An 18,832-nucleotide genomic window follows, 5' to 3' on the forward strand; every position below is an offset into this window, starting at 1 on the left:
GGCAGCGAAAACCAGGACAACTGTGCTGGCTGGTTTTCGCTTCCTTGTGGGGTCAGGCCTGTGCCTTGACTCAGACTGCCAGGCACTGATGAAGCCTGCAGTCCTGTACGTGTGAAGAGGATCCGACAGGAGGAAGCTGTGGCCTTGATTCTCCTTCCAGAGCTGAACACTGGTTTATTAAAATGAGAAATCGCACAAGAGGTCTTTAACATCTGCTTCCTAGCATACGCCTAGACTGCGCTGTCCAAGCGCATTAGAATGCCAGCTACGTATGTAATGTATAATTTTATACAGTCCACAGTAAAAAAAAAAAAAAAGTACAAAACAGTTGGCGAAATTAATTTTAATAATATATTTTATCTGAAATATCATGTCAACATGACTTTGATCTAAATGTGACAAATGGCATGTTTTCATTCTTTTTTCACATGAAGTCTCTAAAATCCAGTGTGGTTTTTACATTTATAGCACATCTCAATTTGGATGCTAAATTTTCATCACAGATGCTTGATCTGGATTCTTAACATTTAATATAATTTACCATTGGTAGTAGACTTACATACCCACGTTCTTCCCGTTGTTCCAGTTGTTAACAATAACTGAATCAGATGTCTTTTGTTTCCATTTAAGTAAAAATATTGCATAAAATTAACTGAAATGGAAAATTCTACTCCTCAGCTACTAGCTACATTTCAGGGGTTCACTGGCTACCCTACTGGATAGCAAACTCTAAGGCATTAGTTTTCTGTGTGTACTTTGTTGAAAAGGCTGACTTTGCATAATAATATTATTTCTGTTACTGTTATTGACAGCTACTGTTTTTTTTTTTTTTTTTTAGTTTCTGCTTTGTAACAAAGTGAATCAGTCATACATATACATCTGTTCCCACATCCCTTCCCTCTTGCATCTCCCTCCCTCCCACCCTCCCTATCCCACCCCTCCAGGCGGTCACAAAGCACCGAGCTGATCTCCCTGTGCTCTGCGGCTGCTTCCCACTATCTATCTACCTTACGTTTGGTAGACAGCTACTATTTATTGAATGCTTACTACTTGCCAGATACACACATTATATCATCTAATTCTTACAGTAAACCCGAGGGGTTAACAATATCAGGCCTATTTTGCAAAGAAGGACAATTAAGGATTAGAGAACTTAAGTAACTCGCCTAAGATTCAAGGCAAAGAGTGAGCAAGGTGGGTTTTATTATTTCCTATGTGCGTGGGTAAACTGAACTTTCGTGAGGCCAAAAGGCTTTTCCAGAATCAAGTAGACTGTTAGTCCCAAACTCCCAATTTGTCCCTCTCCTCTCCCTCCCCTTGGGCAACCGTAAGTTTGTCTTCTATGTCTGTGAGTCTTGGGATTAACAAAAGCACGCTATTATATATAAAATAGGTAAACAACAAGGACCTTGTGACAAGCAATATCTTGTAATAACCTATAATGGAAAGCAATCTGAAAAAGGTTAGATAAATGTATAACTGAATCACTGTGCTGTACACCTGAAACTAACACATCATTGTAAATCAACTCGACTCCAGTTAAAAAGCCAACAAACAAAATCGAATAGACTGACCCAGGTTCCTGGACTTCCAGTCAGGTATTCGTTGCAGCTGTTTTCCATGTGGTTATCTATGGGTAGTTTATTTGAAATGTGTTTTCTTTTTAAAATATAAGGGTTTGTTTGGTTGATTGTTTTTCTTTCTTTTTTCTTTTTTTTCTTGAGTGGGGGAATTGTCAGCTTCCTGGACCATCTGTTTTGAACCAAATGGGACAATCGGCCCAAATCATGCTAGAGAAATGGCATTCTGTTCATGGAGAAGGGTGTTCAGGACTCTGAGTTGGGACACTCAGCATATGACAGGAGCTTCCTCTTCCTTGGATGCTTTAAAACAGCTCATTGCAGGCGTGAGTGTGTGGTGTCAGTGTGTGGTGTCAGTGTGTGGTGTGTGTGGTGTGAGTGTTGTGTGAGTGTGTGTGGTGTGTGTGTGTGGTGTGAGTGGTATGAGTGTGTGGTGTGAGTGTGTATGTATGGTGTGTGTGGTGTGTGTGTGAGGGTGTGAGGGTCTGGTGTGTGTGTGTGTGGTGTGAGTGGTGTGAGTGTGTGTGTGTGTGTGGTGTGAGTGAGTGTGTGTGAGTGTGTGGTGTGAGTGAGTGTGTGTGGTGTGTGGTGTGTGTGAGGGTGTGAGGGTCTGGTGTGTGTGGTGTGTATGTGAGTGGTGTGAGTGAGTGTGTGGTGTGAGTGTGCAAGTGTGAGTATGTGGTGTGGGTGTGAGTGAGTGTGAGTGTAGTATGAGAGTGTGTGTGGTGTGAGTGTGTAGTATGAGAGTGTGTGTGGTGTGAGTGTGTGTGTGTGTGTGAGTGTGTGGGGGGTAGTGGCTTCCTCTGTGCTCTTAATTTTTTGTCTTGACTTAACAATAAAATTTCAGGATCTTTAGTGTTTTTCCAAACTTGTGTCCCACCACTTCTTGAAAAAAACCTGGAAGGAGCTGAAATGCAGAGTAGGGGACGTCCTTTGTAAGGTGAGGTTTGTTTTGCTTTGCTTGGGGGCTGCTGGGTGGCTGGGCCGGCACCAGGAGGTGGACCTGCTTCTCACCGCAAACTCTCCGGTAATAACCCTGCACCTGTAATCACAGTGACCCCAGACACCGCTCGTGTGCAGGTGCAAGCACACACACACTCACACACACACGTGTGCCTGTGCGCCTGAACACTGCTGTCCGGATCGGCTTGGACACTATCCAGTGAAACTGAGTCACCAGAAAGGCAGGAGTGATCTTGCTATGATGCCTTTGTCCCTCTGGTGTGTTCCTAGGATGGGACGGAGTGGCCCTCGGCTGCAGGTCCTTCCTTGACTGATAGGAGCAAAGTGCTAGGTTTACGCATGAAAAAGGACAAACAGTCCTATGGACAAATGTCCTATGCAGCAGCTGTCCTGCTGGGAAGAGCGCACTTCTCCACATGAGCACATGCATGCGTGCACACACACACGCTTGCACACGTGCTTGCAGTCACTGCACACCCATGTGTGCACGCATGGACACACACACTTCCGCTGTCAGGTCTTAGTGTATGTGTGAGGGCTGCTCCCGTGGATGAGAACAAGACCTCTGCTGTCACGGAGACTGCGTCCCAGGAAGTAGAAACAGGTCACAGAGCTAGTCGTAATTTCCAGCAGTCCCAGAGCTGGCACCTGAGGCCGGCCTCTCCCCAGGTCCGTCAGGGGGCTGCGCTGGGGCCTGCTGATCACGGCTCACCAAGAAGGTGGGTGTGTCAGCTTGGGCTGCTTCCAGCTTTGGTCCCTGCGGCCGCTGCGGGACTCTGGGGCATTGCCATTCTTCCTGTGGGGACCTGGGATGTGTTTCTGAAGGTGCTGCTGCCCTGTGACCCTCTGTCTTTGGAGGCCTGCCTGAGATGCCTGGGGTGGTCATTGTGCCTGTAAGAAAAACTCAGGCAAGAGGCTGCTCATGCCTGGTGATCTGGTCCTTTGACGGGCATGTGGTCAGGGGCTGGGGCCCTGTCCTGGGGCTGGAGGTGTGGTCCTCCACACAGGAATGTTGGACCCTCACAAAGTCCTGCTCGTGTTGTCTTGTTTCATCCTCTCGATGAAGTAGGCTTATCCCCATGACCCGCCTTTATCTTGACCAGCCAGAGATGGGGTGGGTTATGGAGTTAGAGCTACAGTTGTCCTATGGATGTTGAAAGCATCCCACGTGTAAATACTATGGTTTCATCTGAAGGATTATAACAAATGGGTTTTTTATGTTCTCAGGGTCTAGGAGAATGAAATGTCTCTAAACATGCCAAAATGGTGGCGAAGTGTCCAAAAGTTTGGTGTCCAAAGCCTCAGAAGAGGCTGGATAACAAATGCACAGAGCTATCACAGACCCCTGGGCTGGGTGGAGGGTGGGCGTTCCCACCAGGTAGCCAAGGATGGCTGATAGCATCTCTCCCCGGGGAAGATGGACAGGGCGGCCATCACTTCCCTCACCCTGGAGTAATTCTGACTGATGACACCAACACACTCGATTACTTCTGAGAACGGTGAAGTCCACACCTGCCTGTCCGGCGTGACAGATAAATGACACTGTGTGAGATGGACTTCGGCCAGAGCATCTGGGTTGCCAGAGCCTAAAGAGCCATTTCTGCCATCTCTGAGTCCAGAGCTGTGTTCCCTGACCTTCTAGGGCTGTTCGTGGACACACGCCTGCTCCCGCGCTGGCCCAGCAAGCCCACTTGGCCTCCTACCGCTGTGGGGTCCCTCCCAGGCTTGTTTCAGACATGGCTCTGCTAAGCCTCCGTTGTCATGTTTTCCTTGGTCATGTGGTCAGGGTCTGTTTTTACCTGCTCAGCTCTTCGTGGCTCTTACTTCTCCCACTGACATGTCTTGGAAACTAGACTTATCCCCAGAACGGTGGTGGCAGTGATGGGGATGACCACGCGGGCAGGGGTGGCAGAGGGCTCACCCCCTGTTGAGGTCACACTGGGTGATGTGTTTCAGGTGGCAGGGAAAGAGGACTCATCCTGGAGATGTTCTGCCTGGGACCTCGAGGCTGAACGCAGGCGGGGCTGCACTCACACAGCTTTGCCAAGGGACCTCTCCTGCCCCTTGGGTGCTGGGAGCCGGGAGTGCAGCCCCTACTGTGGATGTTGTGTTGTGGTGTGGAAGGTCAACAGAGCTACTGGGGTGGATGTAACTTGTGAACGTCAGGACTGTGTAGGAAAGACATTGGATTTCAGATGCTTGTGGAGTTCGTGTATGCAGTGGGTCAGCATTTTGGGCAACTGCATTTTCAGGCTGGATTCACTGCACGTGGTCATTTTCCTGTGGCACGTCCCTTGGACTGGCTTTGTCCTTGGGTGGCTCTCTGATGCCTGGGCTCCCCCCTCCCCTCCACGCTGGCAGCCCGTCTTGGCTTGGGAGCACTTCTATCACAAGTTCAAGGGGCTGTGGCATTCAGAGAGATGCTCTCCATGGGGTCCTGTGTTCACCCTTGGCGTCACAGGAAGGGTTGGGTGGGAAGATAAGGGAATTGTGTGGTGGCCCCTGACATCCAGGAGCACCAGCGTGGAGAGACTGCCTGGTCCCCATGGGGCAGCGCTGCCTCCTTGTGCTGTGCTCTCACTCCCTCACCTTCGGCGACCCCTGACATCATAGTCATCCAAGCCGGGCTGGCCTCTGCCCGGAAGATATGCAGTATGCAGCACTTCAGCATCTCTGCGTTACCCCTGCCTATGTATTGGTTACTGTAATGGTGACGTCAACAAGTAAATGCATATACTCATATATTCATTGGACAAAACTCAATCTGGAAAAATGGAGTTGCTATCAGTTCCTTTTCTAGGGATTAAATCAAAATGGAGCTTGAAAAAGCCTTAGCGTGAGCTTCCTACATGCGGTCCCCTGGAAGGCAGAAGAGCGGAAGGGCGTGTGTGGTTTCTGCACCTCCCCCTGAGCTGCCTCGTGCCTCCGTCCCCATGCCTTCTTTACCGTGTACCTCTTGGGAAAGTCTTCTAAGCAAGTCTCTGCATACTTTCAGGAACCATTCCAATGTTGCATGCTTATTTATTCCTTATATTCAGAAAACTCAGGAAACATTAATGCAAAACTTGCTTTTAGGTATCATTAACATTGGAAGTCCTAACATGTAAAATTCTACGCACAAACACAGGATATTTAATGTTCCCGAGCTCTGCTGTCTTTTCTCTCGTGCACTGCATTTTAAAGGGACCTACAGTGGCTGGGCTGGTTTCACCATACAGAACTGGTGTGGTCAGCAGACAGTTCACATTGGGGGATGGATGGTGCTGGTGTTAAAACAGGATTTCCCAACAGGAAGAGACAATTAGTAATTGCATTTCATCTCGAATCTTATTTGTGTCTGGTTCATTATTTTTCTTTGATTTTTCTGAACGTTCTTTCTATCGTCCTATCTAAAAAACGAATGAAAACCCAAGTGATCTTTGATCCTTAGACCCCAGTGTGCCTTTATTTCACAGCCGTGCTTTCCGGAGCCGTGTCTGTGCCCCTATTTTTGTCTTCTCATCCCACTCCAGGGAGCTGCCTTGAGAAGGACTCCATCTGCTTTTATTTATTTCTTCTTTTATTTTATTTTTTTCGATCTTTGGGCCGCACCGCGCGGCATGTGGAATAGTTAGTTCCCTGACCAGAGAACTAATTGAATCCGCGCCCTTGCATTGGCAGCGCGGAGTCTTAACCACTGGACCGCCAGGGAATTCCCCTCCGTGTGGTTTTCATTGTCATATCCCAGGGCTGTGCTTTTCTCCCTGTTCTTGCCACCGTATTTGGCCACGCTGGCCACCTGCCCTCCCTTGGATTGGGTGATGTCATTCACCTCTGCGTCAGCCCACGTCTTTCCTTGCACCGTCTTCTGTTCTAATACCAACATCCTGACTGCTGTTCACAGGTCTCCCTTCTCATTCTACACATTCCTCTTTGATGGTCTTATCCACGTACTCGGCCTTTATTACGGCCTAGGGCTGTTGCTTCTTCAGTCTGTAAGGCTGGAAATCTCTAAGGTCTAGAACCCTCTCTCCATGTGCCTGCTAGATGAGGCCACTTGGATGTCCAGCAGCAACTCTAATTCAACTTGTCCAGAACCGGGTCCTTTTCTCTGCCCTTAAACACCCTTCTGTCCCCAGTTTCCTCTCCGTGGATGGCATCACATGGTGCCTTGGATGCACTGGTCACGAAGATGCTGGGAGCTGTGTTTGACTCTCCTTGAGCCCCCACCCTCCTCTCCACTTCATCACCGGCCACTGTGTTCAGCCTCTGCCTCCAGTTTGCTTCTGTTCAAGGCCTCTTCTTTCAAACTTGCCACTGTAGCAGGAGGTCAGGCCTTTACTGTTTCTTGCCTGGACTGTTGCCGTAGCTAACCATCCAGTAATGAGCCTCCCATCTCCACTGCCCTACCTGGCGCCATCACGGCGGCTGTCTCTGGCCTTTTGATCTGATCATATCCCTTCCCTGTCAGCATCTTCCAGTTCTCTACCTCTTTCTGTCTCATCCATCATGTTCAGGATCAAATCCAACTGCCCGTCTGGTCTTTTATTCTGCTTCTCCTCTCCCCACCCTCCTGAACTGTGCATGTGGCTCTGTGAATATGTCATCTGCCCCTGTCTACTTGACTGTGTGAATAGGGTTCCTTTTCCTGGATGGCCCACCCTTTGTGGGAAATTCTGATTCCGCTTCCCAGCAGGTGAATGTATTACCTCCCTAACTTTCACCTCCAAGGTCAATACCTGCTCCCCGCCGCCCCCTCCCTCATTAGCCCAGGGGTCTGGGAGACCAGAGAGGGGCTGGGGCTCTTCACCAGTATCTGTATCACATCATAAGAGCAAGTACCCTGTCCTGAGCATCTCACCTGTGCCAGGCCCAGGCCTTCATGCCTTACCTTGCAGGAGTACATTGTGCCTCAAACCTGTGAGTAGCTAGTACCACTGTGCCCATGTTAGAGATGAGGAAACTGAGGCTCAGAGAGGTAACTAACTCTGCCCGAGATAACCTTGCAAGGAAGCCAACAGAATTTAAACCCAGACAACCTCACTCCAGAGCCTGAGCTCTCAGCCCCCTGCAGACTGTTCCTCTGCAGATATGAGCCCAGCAGAAAGTTGTCCCTGAGTGGGTAAACATTAAGTGGGGAATTTAGTAAGCTATGAACCGGCCAAGCTCAGGAAACTTTGGGAGGTATATGGGAGCAGGAAGGAACCATGCTCTGGTCTTCCTAGGAAATAATAAGAAGAGCTGTAATTCAAATCATTTTTGTTGTAACAAGTGTTTCTTCTAAAGTTGCAAATCAGTGAATTTACAGTTCAGCACAGAAAATTAGTTAAAACCCCAGCATGCTTGTTTGCATTTGTATCTATGTACATACTATTGGATATATGTGAATATGTATTTATATGTTTGTTTGTGAATTATCGTTGTATATTTACATGGTGACACACACACATATGCGTGCACACGTGAGTGAATTATTTTATAAGAAAACAAGTGATTTCCTCCCAGTCAAGTAGTCTGACCCCCTCCAGATGTCAGTTTCACATTGCAGAGTATGTAAATGTAACATACAGTGTCACAAGCTAGGAAAACAAGCTTCTAGCAAACAGAGTTGCATCTTGGTGGGTCTCCTGCTGACTGGCAACCCGGTGTCCCCTGCAGACTGCAGAGAGATCCTGCTTCCCATGATGACGGATCAGCTCAAGTACCATCTGGAGAGACAGGAAGATCTGGAGGCCTGCTGCCAGCTGCTCAGCAACATCCTGGAGGTTCTGTACAGGAAGGACGTGGTGAGTAACGGCGGGGCCGCCTCTGTGGACCCTGCGGCAGGTGTGGGCCTGCGACCCCCAGGGGCCCGGCCTCCCAGGACCCAGTCACGTTTGGTTCAGTTAAAAAAGTATGGCCTGAATTTTAAGGGTTACCCTTTCTTTTGCTCCCTCTCGAGTTGCATCCTCAAATTATTTTTTATTTATGTGTAAAGCATGATGATTATATTACCACGTGTGCTTTTCAGCACTGAAGATACTGTTTTAGGTTTGTTTCCTGTGACTTCTCAGCTAAGTGACTCCCAAGACTTAGATTTGATATTTAAGGTCAAAGGCTTTGATGTTAAAAATTGGAAGTAAACAACAGGAGGCTAATTGCCTACTTTCTTTCAATTATTATTTTATATTTAATAAATAGATAATATTTAATATTATTATTTTATACATGCACATAGTTGTTGTTGGTTGTTTTAAGTGCGTCCGAGAGTTTTGAGAAGAGCAGTTCTCTGCCCCTTTTCCTGGGTTCCTCCCCCCATAGGCAGTTTTTTTCTGTGCTTTCTTGGCTGTTTTTTTTTTTTAATGGTATTTCCTTTTGCATTTCTCAATTGTATGCTTATTCCACTGACCTTCTGTCTTAAACAAAAGCTGGCGCAAGCACATATGGAAACATATGACCCTATGCCTCCCCGACCCCATTGTATCCACCACATTCATTTGGGCACATGTGTGCACACACATGTAACGTCATTGGTTCTCCAGGTGTGTCTGGACAGCTGTACAGGGCCATGTCTGTCTCTGCCTCTAGCAGTGTCCAGATGGGCCAGGATTTTAAGTCGGCAGGACTTGCTCTTAGCTCTCCCCCACGTGACCTCCTGCCACCTCCCCAGTCCACACACACACACACACACACACACACACACACACACACACACGTGCGTGCACGCACGCGCCTGTCCTGCGCACTTCCTTGCTGCACCTGCTCCTTCTCTCAGAGCCTGGGTGTTGCCCTTGAAGAAAGAGACAAGGTAAAGTAATTCGTTGGGATGGTGGCTGCATCCGCTCTTCCTGGGCTTTGCCTTTGAAAGGTGTTGGAAGCCTTAACCCAAAGGCCAGCCTCCAGGGGTCCCATGCCAGGCCTTTTCCTTTTCTTATCAGATGAAAGGTTGGGAGTAAAGAGGTTGTGTGGCCAAGCCTCACAGAGGAGGTAGTGCCTGCCTGGCCTGTGCGGAAGCATCTAGAAAGCCCATTTAAATACGTCCAAAGTTCACGAAGAAGAATCGGCAGTCCCATCACACAGAAAATAAAGGAGCAGATTCTTACTGATAGAAGGTTCTCTGGCACTCTGAATTTTAAGTAGTGTGCTAAAATGATATTTAAACATTCGATTCCATGTGATTGTTCCCATATTATTGGGATCTGACATGCAGAGCCATCTATGGTTGTTATCTGTCAGCCTTCCATGTACAAATGGCCAAGTGTCTTTAGAAAACTCATTGGTGAGCTAATCAGGGATCATAAACATGATATTGTTTAAACAGAGTTGCTTTTATTTCTAAGGTTCGCTTCAATTAAATTACTATGATTATATAACACATTATCATTAATGGACTATAATTAATAAAATGCCTTGAGTTTTCTTTGTGAAGGCTTTTGCCTCTGACAAGGGCCATCTTTCATCTCGTTAAGCGTTGTAATTGATTTACTCCTTACAGGATAAATGGATGCAGTGACAGCCGCGGGACGGGCATGTTAATCACTGTCTTAGGTGGTGGTATATTTACACTGGTGTGTCCTCCTGCAGGGACCAACTCAGAGGCACGTCCAGATTATCATGGAGAAGCTTCTCCGGACAGTGAACCGAACCGTCATTTCCATGGGGCGGGATTCCGAACTCATCGTAAGTGCTTGGTGACACACACTTGTGGGTTTCATTGTGGCTGAGAGCGTCTTTCCCGGGAAAGTCATTCGCTCTCAAGCCGGAAAATCCATGTGGTTCTTTTCCACCTGCCTTTTGAAACTAACCATGTTGTACAACGATACAGCAAGCAGTTGGGATGCATTTATTTATAGTCTAGTAGGTTAAAGGTACTCGTTTCCACGATTCTATAAGTAAGTGTCAAAGTTGAAGAGAAACAAACCAACATTTGGTTCTAGTTTCCTCATTGCTTACTTCTAGCAAAGGATGTAGATGTTCTTCTAAGTCCTCATTCTTCTGGCAGTTTCTTTCTACGTATTTACATTTAAGATGCCATTAATAAAATTTTATGAAGGGCCTTAAAAAGGAATTGAGGCACTCCGACTTTGCTATTTTATGCCTACTCTGAAGTATTGTAGATGTCTGTCCTGTTCAGATTGTCGAGACAAGGAATGGTATCTGTTCTTTTTCTCAGAGTTTTAACAATAATTTAGCAAGCTTATTGCTAAAGCAAGACCGGAGCATTTTCATATTATGGTGATTTTTTCCAGAGTTTGCCACTCTCCTCCTCACCATCATTATTCTTAAATATGGTTTCGTGGGCAAAAGATGCATTTGTAGGTCCCATTTAATTTCTTTCATTTCTAGTACATGTTACCGTATAACTAAGTTTGGTGGATTGCATTTCAAAAAAATAGCTTTCCTAATCACAGAACAGAAAATCCAGTTGGAGTCTTCGCTGGCAATCAGACTAGGCACATTGGTCTTCCTTGGGTGATTTTAGTTCTGTCTGCATAGCCTGGGAATGGATCAAGTACAGTGACCCGTCTGTCTCCATCAGGCAGCAAAGCAAGACCAGAGCACTGGGCTTGTGTTGGTTTCTGTGGCTGCATCACAGTAAAGGATGCGGCCTGTGGTTTTGGGTGAATCACAGGAGAATAATTGCTGCCTTTGTATGTTTCCATCCAGTAAAATTGTCTAGTTTATGTCTCAGAGTTTTAGCACATGTTATGTGCAGATTTTCCTTTTTAAGGTGTATCTCTTTTAGGTTTGGATTATAACATGTATAAACTAGGGAATAAAGTATTTCCTTGTAAGTTGGTGTTACTTGCGGTGGACTTTTCCGTTATGCGGTAAACCTCATTTGCCTCTTCACGCTCTTCATCATAACGGTTCTTTTCTGTGATCTGGAAATGCTTTTGTATACGTGGGTGGAGACTGAGCCCTGTGGAGGAAGAATTGGGGTGACTCCAGGGGCACCCCCAGGGTCCGGTGTTCCTGTCTCCTTGGGGTTGTGCCCTGGGTGCCCCTGGAACACTCTCTCGTTGTGAAACTCAAGAGGGCTTTAAGTAGAAAGAATGAATGTGGCTTCAAGTTGAACCAAGTTTGGTGTCATTCTGCTAAGACCCCTGTTGGAACAGGCTGGAGCAGGGGGCCTGAGGTGACGTTCTGGCCGTCACGGAGTCACAGTGAATGTGCTGGGCACTCACGATGGGCAGATGGAGGACATGTGGCTGATGTGGAGGCCAGTGAACTGATGAGATGTTTCTGTCTCTGGTTAGGGGTGTGTTCACTTGGGTTATAAGCCCACACTGGCCAGCAGTTGAGCTGGGAGAGGAGGGCAGGGAGGAAGCCCGTAACAGTTTGGATGGGACCTTAGCCTGGGGCAAGATTGTAAAATGTGCTCGCAGCTCAATCAGAGGATCTAGAATGGAGCGTGGTGACTTCTCTCAGACTATGTGGTCCCGGATGCCTTCGGGAAATTTCTCGTATCTCAGACATAGTGATAATAGCGGCGAAAGTAATAGCCGTTCCTCAGTGAACACTTGTGGACGTGCTGGGCACTGTGTAATGAATGGAGGGTCCTCACTTAACCCTCCCGTTCCTTGTGCAGAGGCCCCTGCAGAAGTGCCTCGCAGAGAGACGGGAAACGGTCCCAGACCCACAGCTAGCATGGCGGCGCTTGTGGGGAGCCCGGGTTTGGCGCCCAAGCTGGCTTTCCTTGGTGTCTTCTGTGAGACTGAGATGCATGGTGCTGATCTCAGTGGTGGTCCAGGAGGCCCAGAGGAGGGCTCAGAATTCCTCCTGGTTCGGCATCGTAGTTAGTGCGGCAGCCGCCCAGGGAAATAAGCACCTTTTGCCCTTTGCCACGTTCAGTCGTTTTCGTGGACCAAATGTCAGGATGTCCTTGAGGAAGACGGGCCAGACCACGGATCAGTTGCCCCTTTCCTGAAGGGCTTGGAGGAAGCCATGTGTCCTAAGGAACCCTTAGGGGTGCCTGGGAAGAGCCCTTTTGCACCTTTACCAAGGGGGCATGAAGTGAGGACCCAGGCTCAGTCTTACCCAGCTGCATAGGTGGCGGGGTCCAGGGCACCGTCAGGGGCCATGGGGCACTAGAGCAAGCTGCCCACATCCAGGCGCATCCCCCCACCGCCCTGTCCTTCTCCAGCAGAAGTCTCTAGAAGCAGGAACAGGACTGAGGTCCTAAGCTAACCCCTCCCTATGCCAGCATCTCTCATGTGTGTACAAGGAGGCCAGAAATTCCTTCCTAAAACGAACTAGGCCGTCAGGGAAGGAATCTCAAAAACAACAACAAAAAAAACAACTGAATGTAACTATAATTATTTATGAGTGATGACAGCTTTAAGATGTTTTCAGGAAGGACATTCTCCATTTCAGATTGGACGTGTCCAGAGACTCTTTCAGTCGTCAAGGAACCATGGGTCCCCTTTGTGGCGTCCCCAGAGCAGTGAGACTGCAATGCTGCCCTGCTTGGTGAGCTCAGCCTTGCTCTCCACATGGGCTCCCGTGCAGATTTATGCATTAGCTTCTTAACGTCACTGTTGTAGCTCCGTGAATTTAGATGAGAGGAAGATCTGGGGAAAAAAATATCCCTGACAAGGTGGCCAAAAAACTTAATCAGTGGCCCTTTTAGGGTGGAAAAAGAGCAGAAAATGGTTTCTCGGCCCGTTTGGGCTTAGCTATAACATTCCGTTATACCACAGAGATTCCAGACCTTATGTGTTTGCTCCTCTTTTTTGCATCAGTGGAATGGAAATGGTATAACTATGAGTCAGCTCACACATTCTAAATAATCGCTGAAAATGGACTTTAACAATTTAAGTGATTAAAAAGGTTTTGAATAGCTGTGCTTCACTTAATGATTTATTTCATGATATTGACAACAGTAATAGAAGCGTGACCTCTCTTTCCATCAAAACAAGTTATTCGTTGGTCATCAGTTGTGGCCTGACAGTTTCCCCGTCTGTTTATATATGGAATTGAGAAGTGGGGAGCTTCACACGCCATTGGCTAAGCTGTGATGTACCGTATAAGCGTCTTCTTTTAACTGTATCTATGGTACCTTATAAACACCATGCAGTTGGTTATATATCATTTGTTTTAGTTCATTTTATACCTTTCAACTTTATATTTGAAATGGGCTGTTGGAATGCATCTCAGGCAGAGGATAAAAATATGCCATGATCCTAAGTATTATAGTTTTTTTAACAAATAAAACCCCGTTTGGCAAGTGTCAGATTGTAGATTGTGTGGATGCCTACAGCAGACCCTAACACAGAAGCCTTGCAGTAACCTTGCCACAGAATTAAGATGCCATTTTATCTTTATTCCAGGATCGTCTAATGCTATAGAATAATTGAGTGAGGTGCTGAGCTTTACATTGTCTGATTTCAGATTTTATTTTTCTCTTCCTCTTTGAAAAGATTTCTAGGCCATCAGCATTGGACACCTTCTTGGTCATTGTGTATGGTTCTGAGCAGGGGGCCATGGTGGCTTAGGTGCTCTTGTCTGGTGGGCAGGTGACATGGTTACCCGCTCCCTTGACACCGCCCCCCCCCAACACACACATGCCTGTGTCTTTGCTGGAGTAAGTGCTGTAAACAAAGCTGGGTAGAGAGCAGACAGGATGAGTAGTACACGTGACCCTTCCTTCTCTTGTGATATTAGCCTCTGCTGCCTCTTTCAAATAATTAGATTTACATTCTGTTAGTGGGTCCTTTAAAAATGTAACTGAGTGAGAAGGACTTCTGAAGGTTTTTCTATGGCCTGGATACACACCAGAAGACTGAAGATTACTAATTCACGAAAAGGAAAATGTGGCCGTCTTCAAAAGAAAGGTTCCCTTGGAAAATCCACTGAAGTAGGCTTAGGAAAGGGAAACATTCTTCCTGCATTCTCCGCTTGTTCTTGTGACCACCAGACCTCTTGATTCCCTAGACTCAAGTGATGGAAATTCTTTTGTTTCTACTCCGAACACCAGCTGTAGGGGACGTAGATGGGTGCGGTGTGTTTCATCGTGACAGCGGCACCATTGGTGGGGAAGAGATGCTGCCCGTGAAAGTCCATTGATTTCTTTGAGCCTGCATGATTTATAATGACCTGACATACTTCTTCATTTAAAAGATGCTGTAAAAGACCCCCTTTTACCAAGACTCATCACCAAATATTTACACAAAGATGTTATTTCCCCATGCACGCACATTTGTTTTGCGATGTTTATTCTAATGGACGTTATGTATGAATGTGCTTTTAACAAAATGCTATCCTTAATCTTGCCTTGCAAGAGAAAGCAATGCATTATAAAAGTTTCAAGTGGACAGTGTCTGGTTTTTCTCTATGAGTGTTGCAAAAAGTGTCTCTAACTTGTATGTTTGTTAATAAACCTACTTAGGAAACATCTGACTTCCAGAAAATCATCCTATCACAGGTACCCGTGTGAGTTGTGATGACTTTATAAATTCATTTCCATATGGTATCAGTATAGCAATTTTTCCTGCCTTTCACATGTTTCTGTGGCCTTTTTTCAAGGTTGGTCACTGACTGTGGATTTACTGCAGAGGAAATGAAAGCCATATCATTACCTGGGTAAAATATGCTGTGCAGTTCTTGCATATTCATCCCAAACCGTATCTTAAATTAATTATTGAGCTCCTTAAAAGGCATTACGCTGCTTGCATATGACCTTCTCATCTGCCAAAACGTATGCTGCGCATTATAGCACGATGAGTTATCCCTAGTTCACAGAACAGAACATTATTTCTGAATCATATAGTTCTTCTCTTCCTGTAAATAAGTTGGTTGCACACTTATCCCATGCCAAATGTGCCAGTGGTAGAGCTTTTCTAGATAAAAGGAGACATACCAGTGTCGAGTCAGCTGCCATTATCTTTAGGTGACACTGCACCAGTGACTCTGTCTTCCTTACTAGTCACGTCACATTTTATTCGCTGATAAAAATGCCCCCAGGGCTTCCCTGGTGGCGCAGTGGTTGAGAGTCCGCCTGCCGATGCAGGGGACACGGGTTCGTGCCCCGGTCTGGGAAGATCCCACATGCCGCGGAGCGGCTGGGCCCGTGAGCCATGGCCACTGAGCCTGTGCTCCGGAGCCTGTGCTCCGCAAGGGGAGAGGCCACAACAGTGAGAGGCCCGCCTACCGCAAAAAAAAAAAAAAAAAAAAATGCCCCCAAAGACTCATTCCAGCTGTGGTGGGCCTTGTAAACGTGTTGTGCCCTCACAGACAGGGTGGAATGGAGGAGTTCGTGGCCTGTTTCTTGTATGTTGTCCTTGCTCTCTTCAGTAAGAAGCACAAAGCAAGCACTTGAATTTAATGGTGTGTCTTCTGAGTTGGAATTGAGGATTGTGTATCTGCCCTGCCTATGACGGTACCCCAAGGAGAACGGCTTTGCAAGGCGTGCTCGTTGTTGCTGTTGGAGAGTGGAGTCGGCCTGGTGTGGGTCCATGAATGACGATGGCATTTCTGCCACACCTCAGGTCTCCATGGCAGCGGACACCTTGGCAACCTCATAGGATGCGGGAAACTTCTGCCAACTTCATATGCCCTTTCCAAGATAGCAAGGTTTCCCCACACCTTGATTTTCTCCCCCATTTAATTCTGCTTTGGGGGAGAGTCTGAGATCGAAGGACCAGATACAGAGGCCTGGGACCTCTCCTTGGAGGCTAGTCGCACACTTTCAGAATGACTGGTGGGCACCTATGTGGCAGAATGCCCTTTGTTGGATCTAGTTATCGATAAGAGAGGACCCCTGAGGCCACACCAGTATTCGGCTCACAGATAACTGTAGACTGTGACTTGGAGTTTTTTCCCCCAGTGCTCCGGGCATTGGGTCTACCTCTCTATCCTGTACTTGAGCTGCACTCACCCACTTCCTTCCCCAGAGGAACTTGTGAGGCAGTGGGAGCCTTCCATCTCAGCCCCATCCTTGCTCCCGCACCTTGCAAGTGGACTCTGCTGTTGCAGAGCCCAGGAAAGGGGTTGGTGACCTCTCCTCTCCTAAGTTTCCAGGGGGCCCTCTCCCTTGGGAGAGGAGGTTGGTTTGGGCTGGTCTCCGTGGGAGAGGCAGGGTGCTCAGTCCCACTGGGGCGCTGGTCTCCCACCCCGGGGAGGGAAGAAGAAAGAAAGGAGGTGGCCGACCCCCTGGGGCTGCGGACCTGCTTGATGGGTGATCTAGAGAGAATCTGTCTCGAGGGGGGCATGGCAGGATTTGCCCTGGAAACACCAGTGAGTTCAGTTGTCCCCTGGAGGTTCTTTAAAAATTAGACCTCAGCCAGATCCTGCTGTGTATGGTGCCCTTTGCCCTTAAAAGCCATCCTGTTCTCCTGGCAGCTGAAGCCCATGCCAGGGTGCATGGTCTGGTCAACTGAGTCTGAGCTGGATCTCAGCCCTGCCCCCTCCCCAGCCAGACCAGGCCAGTAGGCAGTGCCCACGCCCCTTCCCGTCTCCCAAAGACCCGATGGAGTTCTCTTCAGCCCGAACATCTTTCCTTTATTATTATCTCCTCAGATTACTTCTTTTTTACCAAATTATTGAAACCACGAAATAAGATTAATAGCCACACAAAACATGACCTTTGATTTTTTTTTATTTAAAAATTAATAAAGAACTTAGTGACAAGTATAATAATTTAATCTCTATATGTAATGCCATGTGTACATCTACATATGAGGGAACACGGTACTTTTTACCTTGGTTTTGTATCAAAGATTCTACTTAAATCTTTCTAAGAGAAGAGTCATCATCTGTTAGGACACATTGCAGTTAAACTATGAAATGAGTTTGAAAATATTTCTTTTTCTATTCTGAAGACAGTTTCATTTTTAAATAGGAATTTGTTTATCTTCAGTTTCCTTTTTGATTTTGAAAATATTAACTTTTTTTTTTGTCTAGACTGCTTTCAAACAGTGATGTTACTTTGTTTACTAGATGTCCTCTTGTTTAGATGGAATTATGGTACTAATCAGAGAGCTGCAAACACCCTTATTTCAATTCACTGAGTTAGCCGGGATTTTGAAAACACAAGGAGAGATAGCTTGTTGCAAACATTTTTTATAACTTTAGTTAAAAAGAGTAGAAAATACATGAAACACATTTTTTTAAATTTTATCACTACATGAAACAATTGCACTTCCTTCATGGTATAGGATCACCGTAGCCTTCCTCTTGCACAAAAATATTTTTCAGTTCTGTTAACTGATATTCAAGGATTTGTATCCTCATGTATCGTGTCCACAAAAGATGCGTGTTTTTCTTTTAATTAAAGCACACATCTGTGATATAGCTTGAGTAACCCCCAAAGAATGCTTACATGAGATGCTCCTGTCACTTTTTTTTCAAGTCCACTAAGGTCTTTCTAGAATCAAAACACTTAGAACTAAAATAGATTCGCTATTGAGTCAGGAGGAAAATGCGTGGCAAGAAATAGCTCCAGTCTGAGAAACGCAGGTAGATCCTTTCACTAAGGCCGACCACCGTATTGGCATCTGGTCAGTGAGGTGTGCGTGTGAGCACGAGATTAGATAAGAAACGGTTGGACAGAGACCAGAAGACTCGGTTTCCTTGTACATTCACAAATGACTCAAAATTCAAGTTGAACCAAAAGAAGTCAAAAGAAGATCCCTACTTCCTACTGTGAAAAGCCAAAACTTGATAGACAAGAGTCCTTAATAGACTAGGGGCTTTTGATTTCTATAAAAAGATACTTGCAAAGGTGCAAAGGAATGAGTGAAAAAATAAAGGAACTAAGATTTATATTGCAATGTGTAATCAAAAGAGAACTCGAAGTGTCACGGTTTATTTAAAAAAGACCTAAAAACATTTGATTCACAGCTTTCCCCTAGGTATGTCATTTAGTACAACTCACTAATAGGTTAAATGTAGGTGACGTTTGTTGGTTTGTTGGTAGCAGCTAAACTAAGCACGCGGTTTCTCTTTGAGATGGTCAGATCTTCTACAGTTGTTACAAAGCATAACGAATTGTATAAAACGTCTGGCTGAGCTTTCGTGATGAACAGTGTCTCAGAGATTGATCCACAGAAACACTTTCTGGTGGCAGAGAACGCCTGTGATTTATTGGTGACTGTATTATCCATTGTGTATCTCTACGTGTGTTTTCAAATTCTTGCCAGGATTTATCATTTGGCCTTTGGGTACCAAAAGATTAAAAATGAGATCTATGAAAGCTTAGTGTCCGATAGCTCTGACCCTGTCAACTTGCAGTGATTAAAGGCATGTCCTGACTTTGGGGGACTCCTGGCTGCTGGGCATTTGGAGGATGAGCAGTAAGCATGTCGCCGGTCTGGAGTTGAAGCAAACAC

General features: G+C 46.4%; 1 protein-coding gene across 11 annotated transcripts in view; it reads left to right on the forward strand.

Annotated features, from left to right (window-relative positions):
* Positions 1–18,832, forward strand: part of DOCK1 (dedicator of cytokinesis 1) — a gene marked incomplete at both ends in the record, with an annotated part of 536,109 nt that overhangs the window by 203,533 nt on the left and 313,744 nt on the right. For all 11 annotated transcript variants that reach the window (XM_079700789.1, XM_079700792.1, XM_079700795.1 and 8 more), the window contains 2 exons: positions 8,181–8,308; positions 10,086–10,181. In XM_079700789.1, the coding sequence (XP_079556915.1) occupies positions 8,181–8,308; positions 10,086–10,181 (224 nt within the window). The remainder of the gene's footprint in view (positions 1–8,180; positions 8,309–10,085; positions 10,182–18,832) is intronic.

The sequence above is a fragment of the Hyperoodon ampullatus genome (assembly GCF_949752795.1).
Source record: "Hyperoodon ampullatus genome assembly, chromosome: 1".
Taxonomy (NCBI): Eukaryota; Metazoa; Chordata; class Mammalia; order Artiodactyla; family Ziphiidae; genus Hyperoodon; species Hyperoodon ampullatus.